The sequence below is a fragment of the Cornus florida genome, unplaced genomic scaffold, assembly GCF_030987335.1.
Source record: "Cornus florida cultivar Cherokee Brave unplaced genomic scaffold, ASM3098733v1 CherokeeBrave_3.0.0_Hap2_Chr07, whole genome shotgun sequence".
Lineage (NCBI taxonomy): Eukaryota > Viridiplantae > Streptophyta > Magnoliopsida > Cornales > Cornaceae > Cornus > Cornus florida.
This window is the reverse complement of record NW_026775577.1, coordinates 12,296,489-12,315,563: the sequence shown is the minus strand read 5'-3', so window position 1 is coordinate 12,315,563 and position 19,075 is coordinate 12,296,489. Positions and strand designations below refer to the sequence as shown.

Here is a 19,075-nt window from a genome sequence, read left to right as displayed (position 1 = left end):
CTGTAATACCCCCGGATTTCCGGATGCGGGTTGGCCAGGCCCACGCCCGATTACCCGAGGATATCAAAACAATTAGCAATTTAATGAACACAGAATACAATATAGAAAACAAGAATGAATAAAATTTTGCTGAAAAGAATCTAAAATGATAATCCAATAATTGAAAACCTCAGAATAAATAATTTCATTGATAATTAAAACTATTTTGATACAACTGATCCACCACGAATGGAAATCGTTCTCCAATTTATACAACTCGGGAATCCATCTAGTGGACCCCTAAAAATATCCAATGGTACTCAAAAGACTGGAACAAAACCCAAGTCTTAACATGAAATAAAATCCTACGCATCAGTAGAGTGAATAACTGTATCTGCTCAGCACGATCAAGCTCTACAGCCCAGAACTGACGAACACCTGAAAAAAATAATAAAAGGGTGGGTCAGGCCCACTAGCAAGTTCTAATCTAACTGCAATCCATACAGTGACCCGATACGCAGATACACCATAGATACCTCACAATATCTATCTAGTCCATACATATATATATCCACACTATGGGACATTCACTGAACTACAGTAGGGGTCTCAACCTGAATAGAAGGCAACATGCGAATACGCACCCAAAGGTGGGCATGAGTACCTAGACCTAACAGGGTACACCCAACCTACTATAACCAGCTACACGTCCACTGCATATACGCACCCTAACCAACAAGTTTGAGACTCAAGCTCAACTCGTGGTACCATAAACATATATATCTAAACTCCGTTCCTAACCATTCACAAGAAATCCAATAAGTCATTCGGCGTATTCAACCGTACCGACTTATAAATATATAAGGAGGATTTATTTAACAACCCGTTCCCTTATTCCAAAATAGGCAGGACTGAGTATTTAAATCAGTCTGTCTCTAGTATGCCACCGTCCCATACCGGTGCATACAATCCACAAAGTCCATATAATTGATAGAACCAGTCATACTGTTCACCAATTAAAATCCATAAGGTAGGAATTAGCATTTTGAGCTAAACCATACCTAGTATGCCACCGTCCCATACCGGTGCATACCATCCTCCATATCCATGTAAATTACAACATTCAGATGATAAGCAAGTAATTTACAATGCAAAACCAAACCCAGATAATTGACAGAATTTTAATGTGAGAATTCAGCAATTAAAATCCAATACATAATTCCAAATAATTGGTCAAATTTAATATAAGAATTCAACAATTATAATCCAATATATGATTCCACATAATTGACCAAATTAAGTATAAGAATTCAGCAATTATGCTCCAATACATAATTTCAGGTAAATTACAAGGCATAAATAATAGGCATGTAATTTATAGTCCAAAACCAACCATCCACATCGTTGTAGAATAGTATTTAGTATTTCAACAACTTAAAACCAAAACCATGTAAATTACAGACTACGAATGATAGTACAGCAATTTAAAATCCAAAACCAATATCCAATTAATTACAGAAGATTTTTAAATGTTTCCGCAATTTAAATCCAACCAATTAACCATATAGTTGCAGGGGATGAACTAATAAATCAACAACTAACTTCCAGAGCCTGCATAGATTACATCTAGCACATCAATGACCCCATAATATATTTAAGACCATTTTATAAATATATTACATCCCACTCGAATGCCTAAAAATAAGCTTAAGCATTTAAAACTGCATCCATCCACCAACCGTATACAATTGTACATAAGTGTTATACAGTTTGATCCGTTAATTTAGAATTAACCTTAAATTAATTTAGGGTCTTAATAACACCCAAAAATTAACTATTTAATCCCTCCGTGAAGTCTCATTAAATTTCTAAAATTTAATCAAGCCATTCAGTTCCTTTCTCTATTAGTAACATGCACCGTTGTATATTTTTACACTGCTTCATCCTTTGTCTTAAAGACTTAAACCATGCAACATTAAGTTTAATAACACTTAAAATTGACTACTTAGATCCTCTGTTAAGTCCCTACAGTTCATTAGAATCACTCAGAAGCCCAAACAGTGCTCAAAACACCAAACAGAGCCCTAAAACCACTTTCTGGACGTAACAACAAATTGGAGCCGGCTCTTGGAATGGAGGAGCCGGCTCTTCCCCTATTGGAGCCGGCTCCAATCCCCTAGGAGCCGGCTCTTGCTGAAGGGGAGCCGGCTCTTGACTTCCTAGAGCCGGCTCTCTCCCTCTTGAGAGCCTCCAGTTCAGTCTCTGCTCCGTTTCCGTCAATCTGCTCCTTCTCCGATCAATTCCTACCCCTCTGCTTGTTTCTTAAACTGATCTAAAGGATCTAATACCCTCCTGATAGCATCCCCAAGGTTTGATTATAGCAATTTAAATCAATTAACAGAAGTAAACTTGTGCAAAATTGAAACCTCATGCATAGATTACAACGAAGCTAAAAGCAACAGAGATCTAAAATATTAATAGCAACCCTCCTATGAGATTTACATAACTCCCGTAGTCTTTCCATACGTAGTTTACAGTAGTTGCAATAAAAACAGAGACAAAACTACGACCAGAACCCTCACGCTTAAAGGACATAAAACTGAACCAACTTGCATGCACTGTAACAGATATTGCAGAAATCATCACAGAAATAATTCAAAGCATACATATGATTAATTTGATGTATAACATACATGAATGATTTAGTTATTAATTTCCTTAAAACCCTAGAGCATATCTAGGTGCACAGAACACGGCTCAAAGGGAAAGAGGAAGATAGAACTTGCCTGAATAGGTTTGCAAACAAACCCTTGTTGCCGTTGGTCTCAGTTTTTCCGACATCCACTGAAACTTGTCTAACCTCCTAGAACCTCTGCTCCTTCCTTCTCCTTGGTTAAACCTTGAAACCCCAGTCGAAATACTCACAAACTGCTCTGTTCTCACCAAAACTCCCTCTGTAAGTCTCTCTATTTGGTAGACTTTTCTGTGTAAAAGTTACGACAATATGTAATCCTAGGTTTAACATATACTGAGTTATTTATAATTGCAAGATTAAAACCCTAATCCACAGAGCCCTAACTTCGTCGGCCCACAAAGTAACCCAGTTTAGATACATATCAGATGCTTACGAGACGGCTCCAAAAACCCTAACTAAAACGTATCTAAAACCCTAGTTAATGGGAATTACATAATTACCCTGTTCAAAAATTAAATACTTAATAAACAATTAATTTAAACCCATTAATTAAATCAAATAAGGAAGCAACGAATCACTTAAAACACATAAAATAAATAAAACAAGTAATTAAAATAAACCAACAAATAAAGAATTACACCCTTAATTAAAATAAACAATAATAAATCAATTAAATCAAATAATCCAATTAAGTCAATTAATGCACACAAATAAACATTTATTCATAAAATTAAGAAATAAAATAAAAATGCGCATAAAATAACATTTAAATTCCAATTTTATCCCTTTTTAAAGTAGGGGTTAAATTCCAATTTTATCCCTTTTTAAAGTAGGGGTATTACATTTTCCGTCCGAACCGTGCGGCGTCGGCGGCCCTTTGGTCATTGAGTTTTTACTTTACTCCCTCAGCTTCTGTTATTTTGTTCTTGGTTGACCTTGTTTTCCCTCCTTCATCCTCCCTCCGTCCTTTGGTTCGTCTCGTTTTCTCTCCGAGGCAGTATCGTATTTTTGTTTGTCCGTCTTCCCTTTCGTTTGTTTATAAGCAGTTGTTGTTGTTCAGGTGGTGTTGTTGTTGCATCATATTCCGTCAAAGAAGAAATCGTGTGATTTAGCGAGGGTTTTATACTGTGATTTTGCAAGGGTTTTAAGCATTTGGGGAAATATAATGGCGAGGAAAAAAACTATAGCGAAGAAGAAATTGGAAAAAAAATCGGTATCTAAAACAATGAGCAAAGAAGATATTGCAGGTGGGGATCAGACATTGGTGAAATGGCCTGCCACAGTCTTCGTGATGTATAGGTAAATATTCCTTAAGGTGTTGAAATAAATTTATATCCACAATTGCATTTATTTTAGTATTTAGGTTTTACAAAGATTGATTGTTTATATAAAATTTGATTGATTAAATTAGTGTTTTTTATTATATTTGTAGAACTGGAAATTCACATTGTGTTAATTTTAGTTGTATAACTGTAAATACACATGTTAGTATGGTATGCAATTCATAAAACATTGATGTTCATAGAATTTATGGTTGTTATTTTTATAGAAATATGAAATAAAAAATGAAGTGGATCTTATTTATTGCAATAAGAAGTATAATACAGATACACATGTTAGGAAGGTTTGTTGATGTACTATGCTAATAATACACAAATGTTGAAAGAATTTGTGATTGTTGTTTTTTTAGAAATATGAAATGAAAAATGAATCTGTCAAAAGGAAAGTAAGATAGAAAACCAATGAATCCAAAAATAACAACTCAAAAAATAGAAAATGCAGACCCCTGTAATGAGTTCATGGTAACAAAACATCAGAAGTGTGAACGGTTTAATAAATAAAACATCACATCTTTAACCTAACATCTTCACCTGATTTTAACATAGAGTAATATAATGCATATCCACACATTCATACACTTTTCCAACAAGTGGCACCACTAATACGAACATGTCATACAAAATATATCCAAACATACTTTAACTAAAAAATATAACTTTTCAAAAACAAGTGTAAACATCTTTATTAATAAACCATCACAACTTTTTACTAACATTCTCAGAAATTTTACTTATAAAGCCTTGTAATTAGTTCATGGTAACAAAACAGCAGCAAAAAATAGGGTCCCCTACAATGTCCAGCTCAGCAAAGCACAAACAAAAGACAGCAACAAAAAACTACAATTTATATAGTAATATCTTGTTAACTAGCATTTTGTACTGTGACAATATCAAAAAACATGTGTGTGGCCACTGAATTAGAAAGAGTGCAAACATCCAAATGTAATCTAGCATTTGTTTCCTTCCAAATAGCCCACAAAGATGCTGCAAATAAACTTTTCATAACCATTGAACTCTGGTACTGAGAATTAAACCAGAGAAAAAGCTCCCAAACTGTGTTAACAGATGCAAACAATTCCATATTCCAATGTAGGACTTCAGCATTCCATATCAGTTTATGTGGTTTAGACTGAATACTGATAGAGTCAAGATAAGCCCTGAAAGGAAGAAGCAAATCATCTTCCAACAGAGCAAAATTCCAACCTCCATTCAGCATAATACTCCGCATTAAAACATCCCTGTGTAAACATATCCTTCTAGGCAGCGTATGATCAAATTTTAGTGTAATTGATAACTCCTCAGTCCAAGGGTCAAGAAACAATATAATTTGTTGGCCACTTCCAACTTGATAAGAAACAAATGTCAACATAGTTGCTTTAGCCTCCACAATAGCCTTCCAAATGACAGAATTAGAACTTGTCAGTACCACATTCCAGACAATTGAGTTAACACAATATTTATGACGAAACCAAGACACCCACAGCCTATCCTTATTGAGTAAAAAGTGCCAAGCCAACACAACTCTAGACACTCTTTCAAGATCAGACAGCTTCGTAAGGCCAAAACCTCATTCAGTTTTTGTATTTGTAACAATATCCCACTTCAGCAGATGTATTTTATTAGCATGAGCAGTAATCCCCCACAAAAAATGTGTACATAATTATTGAATTTGATTTGTCACAGCGACAGGGACATTAAAACTGTTACACCAGTAAAGAAAGATAGGATTAACCATTGTTTTAATCAACTCCAACTTACCAGTAAGAGACAACAGCTTTGTATTCCAATGAGAAATTTGTTTAATAACCTTATCAATTAGATCTTTACAATTATTCCGTTTAAGACCTGAAGAACACAGAGGTAGGCCTAAAACATAATTAGTAGATAATTTGTACTGCATATTATCTTCTATTGTTGGACATGGTAAGAAAGTTAGTTTGTTGATGCAATATACATTCATTGAATTACTATTGAGTCGTCTAAAAAGTTGATAATAAATTATTTATTATGATTACAAGTCTAACTATATAGCAAAGTATCAGAAAGCGAATAACAAAATTGGAAGGATGTCAAAGGCTGAGATGAATGCAGTGCACAATGCTTGCCAAATGACATGGAATGGTATGAAGGCCAGTGACAAAGAACCGTGGATAAGGGAAAGAGAAAGATTAATGGAAGAGTATGAGAAGCTCAGTCCAGAAAAAAGAGCTCCCAGAAAAGAGAAGGTAATTATATTTTGTTGTAATGATGTAATTTTATGGCTAAGGTCTCTGAAAATATTATATATATGATGTTTGTTTTTTAATGGTATGGCTTTGAAGCAGAAGAGAAAGGCCAATAAAATTGCTCATCCAGGTGCGTGGCATAGATGCGCCATTTCGAAGTTTGTTAAAGTTGTTGCACAGCTTGATGAGGGTAAGAGAAAAGCTGTGGAAGACATTGGATTCGGGAATTTATTGAAGCTGAAGTGTACATATATGTCTCGGGACTTATGCATGTACTTACTAAAGAATTATGACCCTGATAATTCTTGCATAAGACTTGAGGATGAAGGCTATATGTCGATACATTCAGCCGATGTGCACTCGATTCTTGGGATTCCATTTGGAGTTCCAAACGTTCCTACAAATTTCCACTTCTACAATGCTGAGTAGATAGATGAAGGTGGTTACTTGGACACTGGTGGAATTCATGATGACTTATTATTTGACCAGGTTGTAAACTTAAAGGCAAGTGACGAATTCAAGAGAGCATTTGTCCTCTTTGCTTGCGCCACTTTACTAAGTCCTACTGGCAGAAATACATGCCATTTGGGCTTGTTGAAAAGTGTCGATGATGTGAATGGTATCAGTACTTACAACTGGTGTGGCTATATCCGCGATAGTTTGTTGAGAACTATGAAACCATCTACAAATGAGAAGCTGAAAAAGTCCTATGGTGGTTGTTTGATGTTTTTGCAGGTATTATTGCTGTCATTACTTTCAGCATTTGCTTTTCTTTTGTTTAGATTATCTTTTTGTTTTCTTTAGATTTCCTTTTTATTAACTTTGTTTGTTGTAATTGAAAACAGCTACTCTATATGATGCGCTGTCAGACACAATATGGAGGCTACCCAGAGGGGGATGTTAAATCGCTTGATTTCTAGACCTCAGAAATTTTTCGGTCTCGCATAAGATGGGAGTTGGGTAACGGAGGGTTTGGTCGTGGAAAGGTAATTGAAATTTTTGTTGTGAACAGGTAATTTATTTTGTTATATGATAATGTAATGACTGTCTTATGTATTTTCATATGCAATTTGAGTGGGTGGCTCTTAAGGCAAAGACATGTACAAGAAGTAGTTGCGATGATGGTGCAGCCGAAGATGTCTCGGCCCCTTCTCCGTCTGAGTCATTGAACTTTGAATACGATGATTATGAATGTTCCGACTCAGAGGTGGAGGTAATCATTTAGTGAAATGCATTTGATGTATGTAGAATATTTGTTTTAAAATTTACGGATGTCATTGAACTGTATATACGCAGGCCTGCATAAAAAAAGTGAAGATGGACATTGCGTTAGCTGAATATAATTTAAGAAATTCGAAGAGAAGTCTTGGAAAATTGTTAACTTAATTGAAGAAGCGTGGAATTCGCAAAAAAGCAAAACTATGTGGGGAGAACAATGGCAATGGCAGCAGTGTAGGTGGGGAATGTCAAGAGGATAATAGAGGAGGTAAGGAGTGTCCTATGAATAATGAAAATGATAAGGAAGACTGTATTGCTGGTGATGAAATAGTGGGGGAGAAAATGGGTTCAGATAATAATGAAGAGGAATGGAATGGGAATGAGGAAAGTAATGGAACAAGTGACGATGAGTGCAGTGATGCGGATGGTGAAGAAAATGAGGGTTGTTCTAGTCTTAGGCAGGAGGTGTTGGTAAGTGCGGAGAAAAAAAATGATTTAAATGTGGTTATTGATTTAAGAAATGTTGAAGAGGGAACCAGTGACGTAAAACCAAAAAAGGGAAAGGGGAAGAGTAAATTGAAAGTGAAGAAATATTTTTTCTTTCCATATGTATACAAAGGCGGCGAAATGGTTAGTCTGACTCCGGAGCAAAACATGTTGTTGACATATGTGGCAACTGCTGAGCCGGATAAATCGTAAGTTTTCTAATGCCAATCCAAAATTTATTAGGCTGGTTATTTAATTTGAATGCGTAGTATATATGAAAGGTACATTGACTTATAATTGAGCTAATATTGCCTTAATATATTTAGATTTGTGGGTCATATATATAGCAGAAAATTTGTGCAAAATGAATTGCATCAGTGTGATATGAGTGCTTTGTTTTGGTTGGTGGCAGATTAGTATGTTTACAAGTTTCTTCTTCTTTTCACTTAAGTAGAAACTGAGCTGAGAAGGATATATATTGCAAGTTAAGTTAAGCAAACCACATAAACACAAGATGTACAAAGCCTCAGTTTCATTTACAATGAGGTGTCACAACACCAAGTTGAAAACACCTGAACCTTGAGCAACTATAGGTTGTCACAACTTCAAATAATCATAATAAACTTACACCTATAATGTTCTGAATAAGCACAGCAACATAATCAAAGTTTAGCACAGAATCAGTAACAAAAGAACTAGGGTTAGGTCATTTTTGTAGCTACTGTGATCCCTTTGAACCGAGGGTACAAAAGGTATTGTGTAAGGTGTCAGGGCTGGAAAATATTCTCCCACACTTGGTTTATGTTTTGAAACAAAACTTAGAGGTCGAGCCCTTCTTTATGAATTAAATTTCAACCCTAAAATCTGTTCCTAACCAGTTTCTACAGACACTTTGCAACTAGGGACTGAAATGTAAATTCACAGCTGCACTGTCTTGTACTTGACACCCTCATTCATATTTCATGTTAATACACATGCTCAAACAGAAATCTCATTAATAATAGCAAGGTATAATGTCTTCTCAGTTCAGAACACAATAAACAACCCAAAATCACTGTGTAATGTGAGGTTTAATAGGTCAACCTCAAAGATAATCAGTTTTCTGGTAAATCTTGGATTTCAATAGCCTTGAATCAGTAATGGAAACTTGCTAGGATGAATAACATACAGCTCATAGTAAGATACAAACAATATAAGCTCAGATTAAGTGAGAAAACCAGGAAAATAGCTGTAATGAAAGTGTGAGATGTAAAATCTTACTTCAGCTCCCTTTAGTGCAAGAGAGCACCTTCTGCATATGTAAAAACCACAACCACACATGCTTGAACCTTCTTTTAACAGTAGGTTTAGACACAACTTGATTTCAACTTCAGCAGCCTCAGATTTACACCACAAAATTAACTTCACAGGTTAATTTTAGACTTGAGTGGATCAGTGCACTCTTTATGGTAATTTCAGATATTAAAAACAGGATTGTGCATACAGGAGAAATACTAATATTCAGCATTTTTTACACTATGCACCTTCATAGAAGTGATTTAAATTAGCTCTGCCAACTGAAATACCCTTGATACCCTTGAAATACTGAAATACCCTTGTTAAACAACATATTACTTAGATGAAAATTCAACCTCTTGTAAATTCAAACTCTTATTGTGCTTGATTATGGAAATCTGAACCACCACTTCTCTGTTACCTAGTTGATCATCACATACTGAATTAATCAAGTTAGTAACATATTTTCATCATCACAAACTAAATTGATGATTGCACTTTCGACATGGAGGAAACAATTCTTTCCATGGACGGTATTACCGTATCTCGCCTTGAGATTCATACTCTCTTCGCTGATAACTGGGTCTCCGATGATGTGAGTTAATTTAACTTTGTATATTGTTTATACATATGTATTACTGTTAATTGAATTACTTGAACATGTATTTTAAAAATCTGAAATTTTTACAGGTAATTAATTACTTTGGGAATTTGTTAAATAACAACCAAGGATCGAAAGGGGAGAGGTACTATTTCAGCAGTAGAGCCATCCAGCTAATGACTTTATTGAATGTAACTAAATTAACGAAAAAAGCTGAACGCATTTCTCGGCTTGAAGAAGTGGGAAAAATTTAAGAAAACTGCTGAGTACTGTTTCCTACCTGATGTGGAAACTGCAAAATTGGTTAGTGTGTTTTTTCCTTTTATTTATCCTATAATCTTGTAAACCTTACTTGTACTATTCATTAACTCTGTATACTTACCTTGATCCAGTTATTTTTCCCGGCATACATAGAAGGACATTGGTTACTCTTTGTTATCAACCGTCCGAAGAAGATGGTTGATTACCTTTGTTCATTGGAAAGGGCGCATAAACGTATGGATTATGTCAAAGTGTTGGTACATATATTTAGTTTGTGTTGATGTAATTGATTAGGAGTGAATATGTATTAATTACAAAATATTGATATGTACAACAGAAAGAGTTTATTGGGATCGTGTTTAAGGAAGATTTCACAGCATTTCAGCCCCGCACACCAAGGGCATTACCCAGACAAACAGATAGGTAAGAATAAGTTTTATGTATTTAATTAGAAAACAGCCATATACATTTGTATAGGTACTTACTTACAATTAGCCATTGCAGTGAATCATGTGGGCTATTTGTGATGAGGTTTATGGAGCGGTGGAATGGGAAATGTTTATCCCCCACTTTCGAACATGTAAGTTAAAAATGTGATAACTTATTCATGCAATATAATGCATGTAATTACATTAATGGTTAGATTTCACAGTTACTATATCAGGAAATAACTCAAACTGTTAAACTTTTCATAATGCTGCAGACAGACGCAAAGGCGATGCATTCTGAAATACTGCTTTAGCTCTTGGATGATGATAGGAATGAAAAAAAAAGTTGATTTGTAAATCTTGTCATCTATTTGTGGATCCCAACCGAACAATTAATTTGTGTTAATTTCGTACAATAAATTTGTGTTAATGTAGAAAATTGACGGGTCGCAAATTTTCTGAAATGTTGTAGGACTGTTATACAAATTTCATTCTTTACACCAGAATGTTTGAGTACCATGTGTTACAACATATTTGTATATAATATAACATTTATCTTAACATACATCACATTTTTGACAAGCAAGCAATAGAAGTTGAAGGGAACGTAGAAGGAATCATTAAATAGGCATCATAATTTTTTACTAATATGTGTTACGATGTTATTTTATATTATATATGAATAGTTTGTTAACATGCATCAAAACTTTTAATTACGAAGTTGAAGTTAACTGTTAAAAATACATCCAAAATTTCAACTAATATGTGTTACAATGTTATTATATATTATATATGAATTCTTTGTTAACATGCATCACAACTTTTAATTATAAAGTTGAAGGTAACTGTTAAAATCGCATCATCATTTTTTATTAATATGTGTTACAATGTTATTATATATTATATATGAATTATTTGTTAACATGCATGACAACTTTTAATTACAAAGTTGAAGTTAACTGTTAAAAACACATCCATAATTTTAACTAATGTGTTACAATGTTATTATATATTATATATGAATTCTTTGTTAACATACATCACAACTTTTAATTATGAAGTTGAAGGTAACTGTTAAAATCGCATCATCATTTTTTACTAATATGTGTTACAATGTTATTATATATTATATATGAATTATTTGTTAACATGCATGACAACTTTTAATTACGAAGTTGAAGTTAACTGTTAAAAACACATCCAAAATTTTAACTAATATGTGTTGCAATGTTATTATATATTATATATGAATTCTTTGTTAACATGCATCACAACTTTTAATTATGAAGTTGAAGGTATCTGTTAAAACCGCATCATCATTTTTTACTAATATGTGTTATAATGTTATTATATATTATATATGAATTATTTGTTAACATACATGACAACTTTTAATTACGAAGTTAAAGGTAACTGTTAAATACCCATCATACTTTTTCACCAATATACGTAACAAAATAATTGGGCATAACATATGAATTATTTCCTAACATGAATCCGAATATTTCATTTACGCAACAACAACTGTATGAGTAAAATCACTGCCAATCCAAAAAATATCATGCTTGCAAGAAAAAAAAATAAACAAAGCTTTTGCGATAGACAAATGTATATTTAGTAGATTGGCATCTGCAGTAGTTGTTGGTGCAGGAGCAACAACGTTTTCAACCGTGGATGGTGGATCGATCTACACAAAAAAAGAACAACGCCTTTCTGCACAGTTGAAAAATCGCCTCTTTGGATTCTCTTTGGTCTTTGAAACATGCAAACGACTCTGTTCTCCACATAAACAAATTGGATGGTCAACATCACCTCTACGACGTACTCCACTGCTGCTCGATGACGCCATTGAAGACACTTGCTATAAATATATAGTAAACAAAGTAGAGACCTTAGACCAAAGAGAGAGAGTACACAGATCCTTTGTTAGAGAAAAGTGGAATAAGACTGAGGTTTTAAAGCTATGGATAAGTACCATGTGTCTCTGTTTCTAGTTCTTTGTGTGTATATATATATATATATATACATGTAGTTGTGTGTGTGTCTGTGTGTTAAGAACGGCTCTCTAACGGTTCATTTTGTAACGGTTCAAATTGAAGGGTCAGCCGGCTCAGTTTTCAAAGTAGTTTTAATACTTGGTTTTCATTAGAATAAAATAATGTTTCTATTCAATGTAATATATCTTGCCAAAGTGGGTTTGCATTCCGGCAAATCAATGCAGAGAAAAAGAAATTGAAACGAGTTGGGAACAAAAGCCCTGTTGGGTAGAAATGAGTTGGGAACATAAATGCATTGAGAGATGCATCAGACAGAGAAGCATCAGAGAAGTTTGTGTGGCAAAAAGAAAGATGCAGCTGCATTGAATTAGTTGTTCGGCAAAACAGAGTGGAAATGATGCATTCAATGAAGTTGTTGGGTATAAATGAAAAGCTAATGGTGCCCAACTATTGATTCCTATTCACTTTACTGAATATATATTATTCAACCATAAAAATCCAACACAGCTTCTTGCCACCCAAATAGGAAGGCAGCTTCATCGGGAAGTTGGTGAGTGTTCCTATGTTAAGTATAATATTTGTATCTTAATTGTGCATATATAAATTATACTTTTCAGTCTAACCACTTAAGTATTCAGTTTTGTGTACTTACTTTTCAGATTGGATTGGCGGCATGGTTTCCATTCTTGTTCACTGTGGTGCTCGTATTGGTGAAATCATAGATGTGACCCAGAAAGTTATGGTTACCAGAAATTTTTAGAAGATTTGTGTGGACTGCCATTCATTCGTGCAATTTCACATCCTTTTGCCATGAACGTATATGCTTGTATCCCTTCCTTACTAGACAGAATGGTGCTCAGAAGCGATTCAGATATGGCAAGGATGTTTGAATTGAAATATCCCTGTCAAACGATGATTGTTTTCTTTGAAACAAAGGAAATAGGTTATCCATTAGCTACCCGCTTTTGATCTATCTACTACTGTGACTTGGAAGTTTGGAAGTATTTTGTGGTTTTCATGGTGTTCTTTTAATATTTTACTTAAATGTTATCTAGTTGTGAAATATGTTTAAAACATATATAAAGCTATGACATATGTTATGTTATGTATGTCTGAAAAATTGTTGTCATATGTGTTTAACATATATACCTATATGATATACAATATACTTGTGGCACTGGTTATTCAAATGTTATGACGCCACTTTCAAAATAACATCTCCATACAAAAATTATATAACAATTACAAATATTAAATTTTGCTATATCACTTTCATTATGCATTATTCTATAATTCATATACTTGAATACATGAGGTAAGTCTATTCTGATGTGGCAAACATCCACTGTGTGTTACCAATTCAAATTACAGAACTACCCAAATAATCCTTCTATGTGATGTTGTGAAAGACGACCTTGCAAAACCATGATATTTAAATCACACTAACAACGATTACAATTGATGAGATCCTCGTTTAGGATCTAGCAATGCCAATCAATATGGTTGCCTTCGGGACAACATTTTGAAACATGCGTAAAGAATGACCGATTACGGGAAGAAGTCCTCTTAATAATTGTTAACATCTTTCTACGGGCAGACTTGATACAAGTGCTGAGTATTGAATTTGTCCTCAACAACATTAATAAATTAATCCCCGCCTCTTTATTTGCTTCATTGGAAAACAATAATGCAATACACATAGGATAGAGGGACGCGTAACCATTTGTACGGAGGAAAGCCAACCCTATTTTTTCATTGTAAACAATCCAATCAACCTGTGTAAATTTTTTTGCATGTTAAACCATTCAAATAAATAAAGTGTAATACATAAAAGAGTACACATGATCTTAGGAAACATATCACTCCCCTAATAAACTTTGCAACATGATCCCGAGATTGAAAACATTTTTCCAGGTACATACATCTTCCTGGGATACTTTCATTTGGCCCATTACGTGAAACTAATTCAATTGTTGTATCGTATCGCTGTAAACCTGTCGTCCATGGTCCAGTGCCCATTTCTGCCGTTTCCCTTCATTTTCAATACGTACAACACCCATATGTCTCACTTTAGTAATGTAGACCCATAAGCCGAGAATGCATGTAAATTGTAAACTATAAATTGAAACATAACTCACCATACATGCTTCTCCTGACTGTTTCTAAAAGCTATAGCCTCAACTTGTCTAACCACATCTTCAATCGCAGTATGTAGAACAACATCCATGGTTTCCGAATACATGCAACGACTGCATATGGTGTAGAGGATTGCGATATAAATAGACGCATAAATTTACCTTTAAACGTTGCCTAGGGCAGTTATAACTACCCAAATGGTTTCAATATAACAACGGTTACAAGGCTAAAATGGAAATTTCCACTTTAATAGGAAAATAAGTATTACAATAAAGGTACAACTCTAGAAATAATTTAACATACATCCACTTACATTATTTCTTTTTACCATATCTTGGAGGTGGAATAACAAAGTCGTCATCTCCTGGGTCAGAAAAATTCGACAAATCAGAATCTGATTTCAGATCTGGTCATTCAAAATGGAGGCAATTTGTGATATTTGTTTAGCTTCATTCACTTTTTCCACCTTACGCCATCGCAGATGAAGTTGACGGATTTCACGGTTAATCTGACCAATGATGGAATACATATCTGATGTACCTGCCAGCTTCATTTCGAGTGAACGTGGTCTTGGAATGGCTAGACCTGCTCGTTTACACTCTGCAACAATTACACTCCTCGCATTTGTTAACTCCTCATATTTAATAAGCTGTTCCGGTTGCCATTCAGCTTGAGACACCTATGGAGGTGGACAACCTGCATGAGGTTGAATATCTTATACTACCTCACCTTCACTTTTTACCACTTCAGCATGGCAGTGGGCATTCCATCTGTTGAAGGCCTCAACAGCGTCTGCATGACTAGTATAAGGATAATACTTCGCATCAGGATACCCTCATGTTTGTGCCTTCGCGTCTGCCAACTTCCTGTATATACATAACTCATATTCATATCACATATCCTTCGTCTCATATTCACATCACATATTCTGTATAAGCAATGGGTGTACGTCGGTTTTATGTTCAGCAATAGGTAAACATAACTCGCCTCTTTAATGTTCTTACCAAACCGTAATTAATTGTCCACACAACTACCAGTGTAGGTGCAAAGTAATTGTCCAAACAAACCATAGACTCTTTACAATTCTTACCAACAACTTCACCAAACCGAATTATTTAAAGTGCAATAACAAATGCAATCTATATAAATAAAGTATCAAAAGTCTTGCTAAGATCACATAGGAAGCAAAAGATTTAAGTTCATATATGTTCATTAATAACATATTTGAGTAAAAGAAATAACTGCACCAAATTTTTATGTCCTTCAGAATGTTCTGTTCTGCCCATTTCTGACACTGTTGTTGGTGACATGTCTGATTCATGTTTGCCATTGACACAGGGGACATTAGGGCAACATTCAATTGACGTACACCTTCTATATGAACTTCCTTTTACTATCATGATTCACAAAAAAATAATACATCAGTTGTTTGCAATTTCAACAGCAAATTTGTTAAAAATTTGGGCCTTATGCATATAATATACACTTACCAGTTTCAACGTCAATGGTTCTTCATATGCTGATGGGATCATTACTGGTTCACTTGTAAACAGGTTAGTTAATGGAGTCATAGGTTTACCAAAATAAGCTGCACGGGGGCTATTATCATATTCCTGAGATTGTGTTGAAGGTCTTGCCTTATCAAATTCTTCGGACATGAATATGTGTGATGGAATTTCAGTACCCTTCAAACAATCAAACCATCAACTCAAGTGTTATGATGTACATATAGTTTTGGATAGGTGAAACTTAGAAGAACACTCACATTGTGTAAAATATATGAAGGGGTGGTAATACCACCATTGCAACCTGCCACTCCGGTAACAACGCCACCATTGGAATTCTATATAACATGATATGAGGAGTTTGTTGTTTAAAAATTGTATAATGACAACAGAGATAAAATAATAAACATAACAGAGTAAAACCACGCACATAAAGCTAAATACATACATAATAAGGCTAAGGGTATGTACCTCTAAATTACGGCTGTTAGTCTTTTTCTTCTTTCTAGTGGTTTTTTCCAACACAGATACGAACCTACGCCTTCTTCCTTTCAATGTATCTTTGGTGGCAATCCCCTTCAGATTCAAAATTGGAATGCTTTGCACAATGTCTTTGGTGGCAGCCGTAGGATTAGGTATTGATCCTTCGGCAATTTGCTTCAAATTACTAAGTTGCATCAAAACATTATTGAATCCGTCGTGGCTAAGAGATACAATGGAAGATATTTCTGTGAGCTGACGACAAAGTATTCTGTGCCGGCGTCTCATCTCAAGTCTAGGATCTGTCAACACATCTGTGCCAATTAATTCTTCCATCCTGCCGTCCTTCGCATTTCTTGTCCATCTTTTCAAAACATATCGGCTCGGTATTTTGCTCACACACATCTTATCTCTAAGGACTTGCAGAGTATGGCTGCACATGACACCCTCCATTTTAAACTTTCCACAAGAACAAGACAAATGGTCGTCATGTGTCCGTATCACTCGCCGTATCACCTTCTGATTATACAGCGCAACTTCATACACATATTCCCCATTACCATTGTCATTGCAGTTCAGGATATACTGACTCATACAAGCTATTAATAATTGTTCCTGAAAAAGTTCAAATATGTTAGCAGTGTACACATGTCTGACGTGATCTAATATGGGAAATCTTGCTTTCATCCTAGGCATCTTCTGGACCAAATCATATTCAGCTTCATACTTCGTGTACCTTTTGTCGTACAACAACGTGTCGAAATGCTTGAAGAAATTTGGAAGTGCATATTGTCTAGACAAATACTGTTTCAACCCACTGTTGAAGCTTTTATTTAGCTGTGTGGTACGCATACTAGCAGACCATACATTTTTTACGTATGCCTTGGCCCATACATGTTTCAAACGAAACAAGTTAGCCAACCATGTATTATTCTCCACACCAAATTCCTTTTCCATCAAAGACCATTCCTGTAAAAACTCATCATGCTCCTCAATGTCAAACATTAATTTGGAAATCACACTTTTTATACCTTTCCCACCAACAGACATGTTGCCGATATGCTTTTGTGCATTAAGCATAAGGTGCCACGTACACAGATGGTGATTTGTGTTAGGCATTACTTCTGCTAATGCTTTTGCCATTGCTACGTCTTGGTCAGTTAATATTGTCCTAGGCACTTTACAAGACATTGCATTCAAGAATGTATTAAACAACCAAGCAAACGAATCCGTCGTCTCATCATACATGAAAGCAGCACCAAACACACATGTCTGCCGATGATGGTTCAAACCAAGAAAAACACCCAAAGACCTGTTACCTTGGATAAGCTTGTACGTTGTATCAAATGTAACCACATCTCCAAAATGGCCATAATCTGATATCATTTTCGAATCCGCCCAAAAAATATTAGTTATCATTGTATCTTTGTCTAACTGGACAGCATGAAAAAATGATGGATCTTCCTATGACTGAGTTTGGAAATAATTCATGAGCCAACCCGCCACTCTAGCTCATTCTGCCTTCTTGTCCTAATATAATTTTGTATATCAACCTTGGTGTAGCTAATTGCTTCTCTACCTCCAACGTGCCTGGAGCTTAATTCGAAAGCTTTACGAACTACTATTCTAAAATCACAAACCAACTCCACATCAATACCTTGCACTGAGCTGATTTTTCGCTGCGATGGCATCATGTGGGTGCACTGCTGCATGATGAGGGGATAGTTATGACTTTTTTCAAATTGTTTTACAATGAACTTTTGCAAACCCACATCATACTTTACTAACATGCGTGCACCACAGTTTGTGCGTGTTTTAGCCCTTGGTTTCTTTGTTTTTCCGTCTCTCTTGTCCTTACCTCTTAAACCCTCCTTACTACAAACAAACAACCTAGATGTTATTTTTCCATCCTTCCGACTTTTATTTGCATACTCCTTTCAAATACTAAAACTGACTCTGCCACCATAATTGTTGTAAAAAAACATACGCCGCATCTATAGAATCAAACTCCATTTCAAGACATGGTTTCCATTGTACTTCATTTACCTCCGAATCTAATTCGCTATCTGTATCTTCAATATTAATAGTTCCATCTTCCATATCTTCAATATTAATAGTTCCATCTTTCATATCTTCAATATTAATAGTTCCATCTTCCATGGCCATAACTTAAATATAAAATCTACAAATATAAGCATAACACGTAAGTTTTAGTATAGTTCAACTATCACCACCTTTCACTAACATGTAGCAACATTTGAATAAATATAACATCAAATATTTTACCTAACATCTGCTCATCAAACTGATAAAATAATATAATGCATATCCAGATATGCAAACACATTTTCAACATGTGGCAGTATTTATATGAAGTTATCATACAAAAAAAACCTAACATACTTCAACATAACCCCATAAAGGCAATTCATTTACAGTAGGAATCAAA

At 34.8% G+C, this 19,075-nt stretch overlaps 1 protein-coding gene across 1 annotated transcript; it reads right to left on the bottom strand.

The window, feature by feature from the left end:
- Positions 1-14,955: 14,955 nt before the first annotated feature.
- On the bottom strand, positions 14,956-18,792 carry LOC132316260 (protein FAR-RED IMPAIRED RESPONSE 1-like). Its single transcript, XM_059814771.1, has 6 exons — positions 18,673-18,792; positions 18,180-18,329; positions 16,618-18,060; positions 16,132-16,326; positions 15,182-15,320; positions 14,956-15,047 (listed from the first exon to the last, which is right to left on the bottom strand). The coding sequence occupies exons 1-6, from the start codon at positions 18,790-18,792 to the stop codon at positions 14,956-14,958; spliced, it is 2,139 nt and encodes a 712-aa protein (XP_059670754.1).
- Positions 18,793-19,075: the final 283 nt, after the last annotated feature.

Coding starts and splice junctions, on each gene's coding strand:
- LOC132316260 (XM_059814771.1), bottom strand. CDS start 18,792: ATGGCCATGGAAGATGGAACTATTAATATTGAAGATATGAAAGATGGA. Junction 18,061..18,179: donor AAGCAATTAGCTACACCAAG/GTTGATATACAA, acceptor CATGCTGTCCAG/TTAGACAAAGATACAATGAT. Junction 15,048..15,181: donor ACTCGAAATGAAGCTGGCAG/GTACATCAGATA, acceptor TTGAATGACCAG/ATCTGAAATCAGATTCTGAT.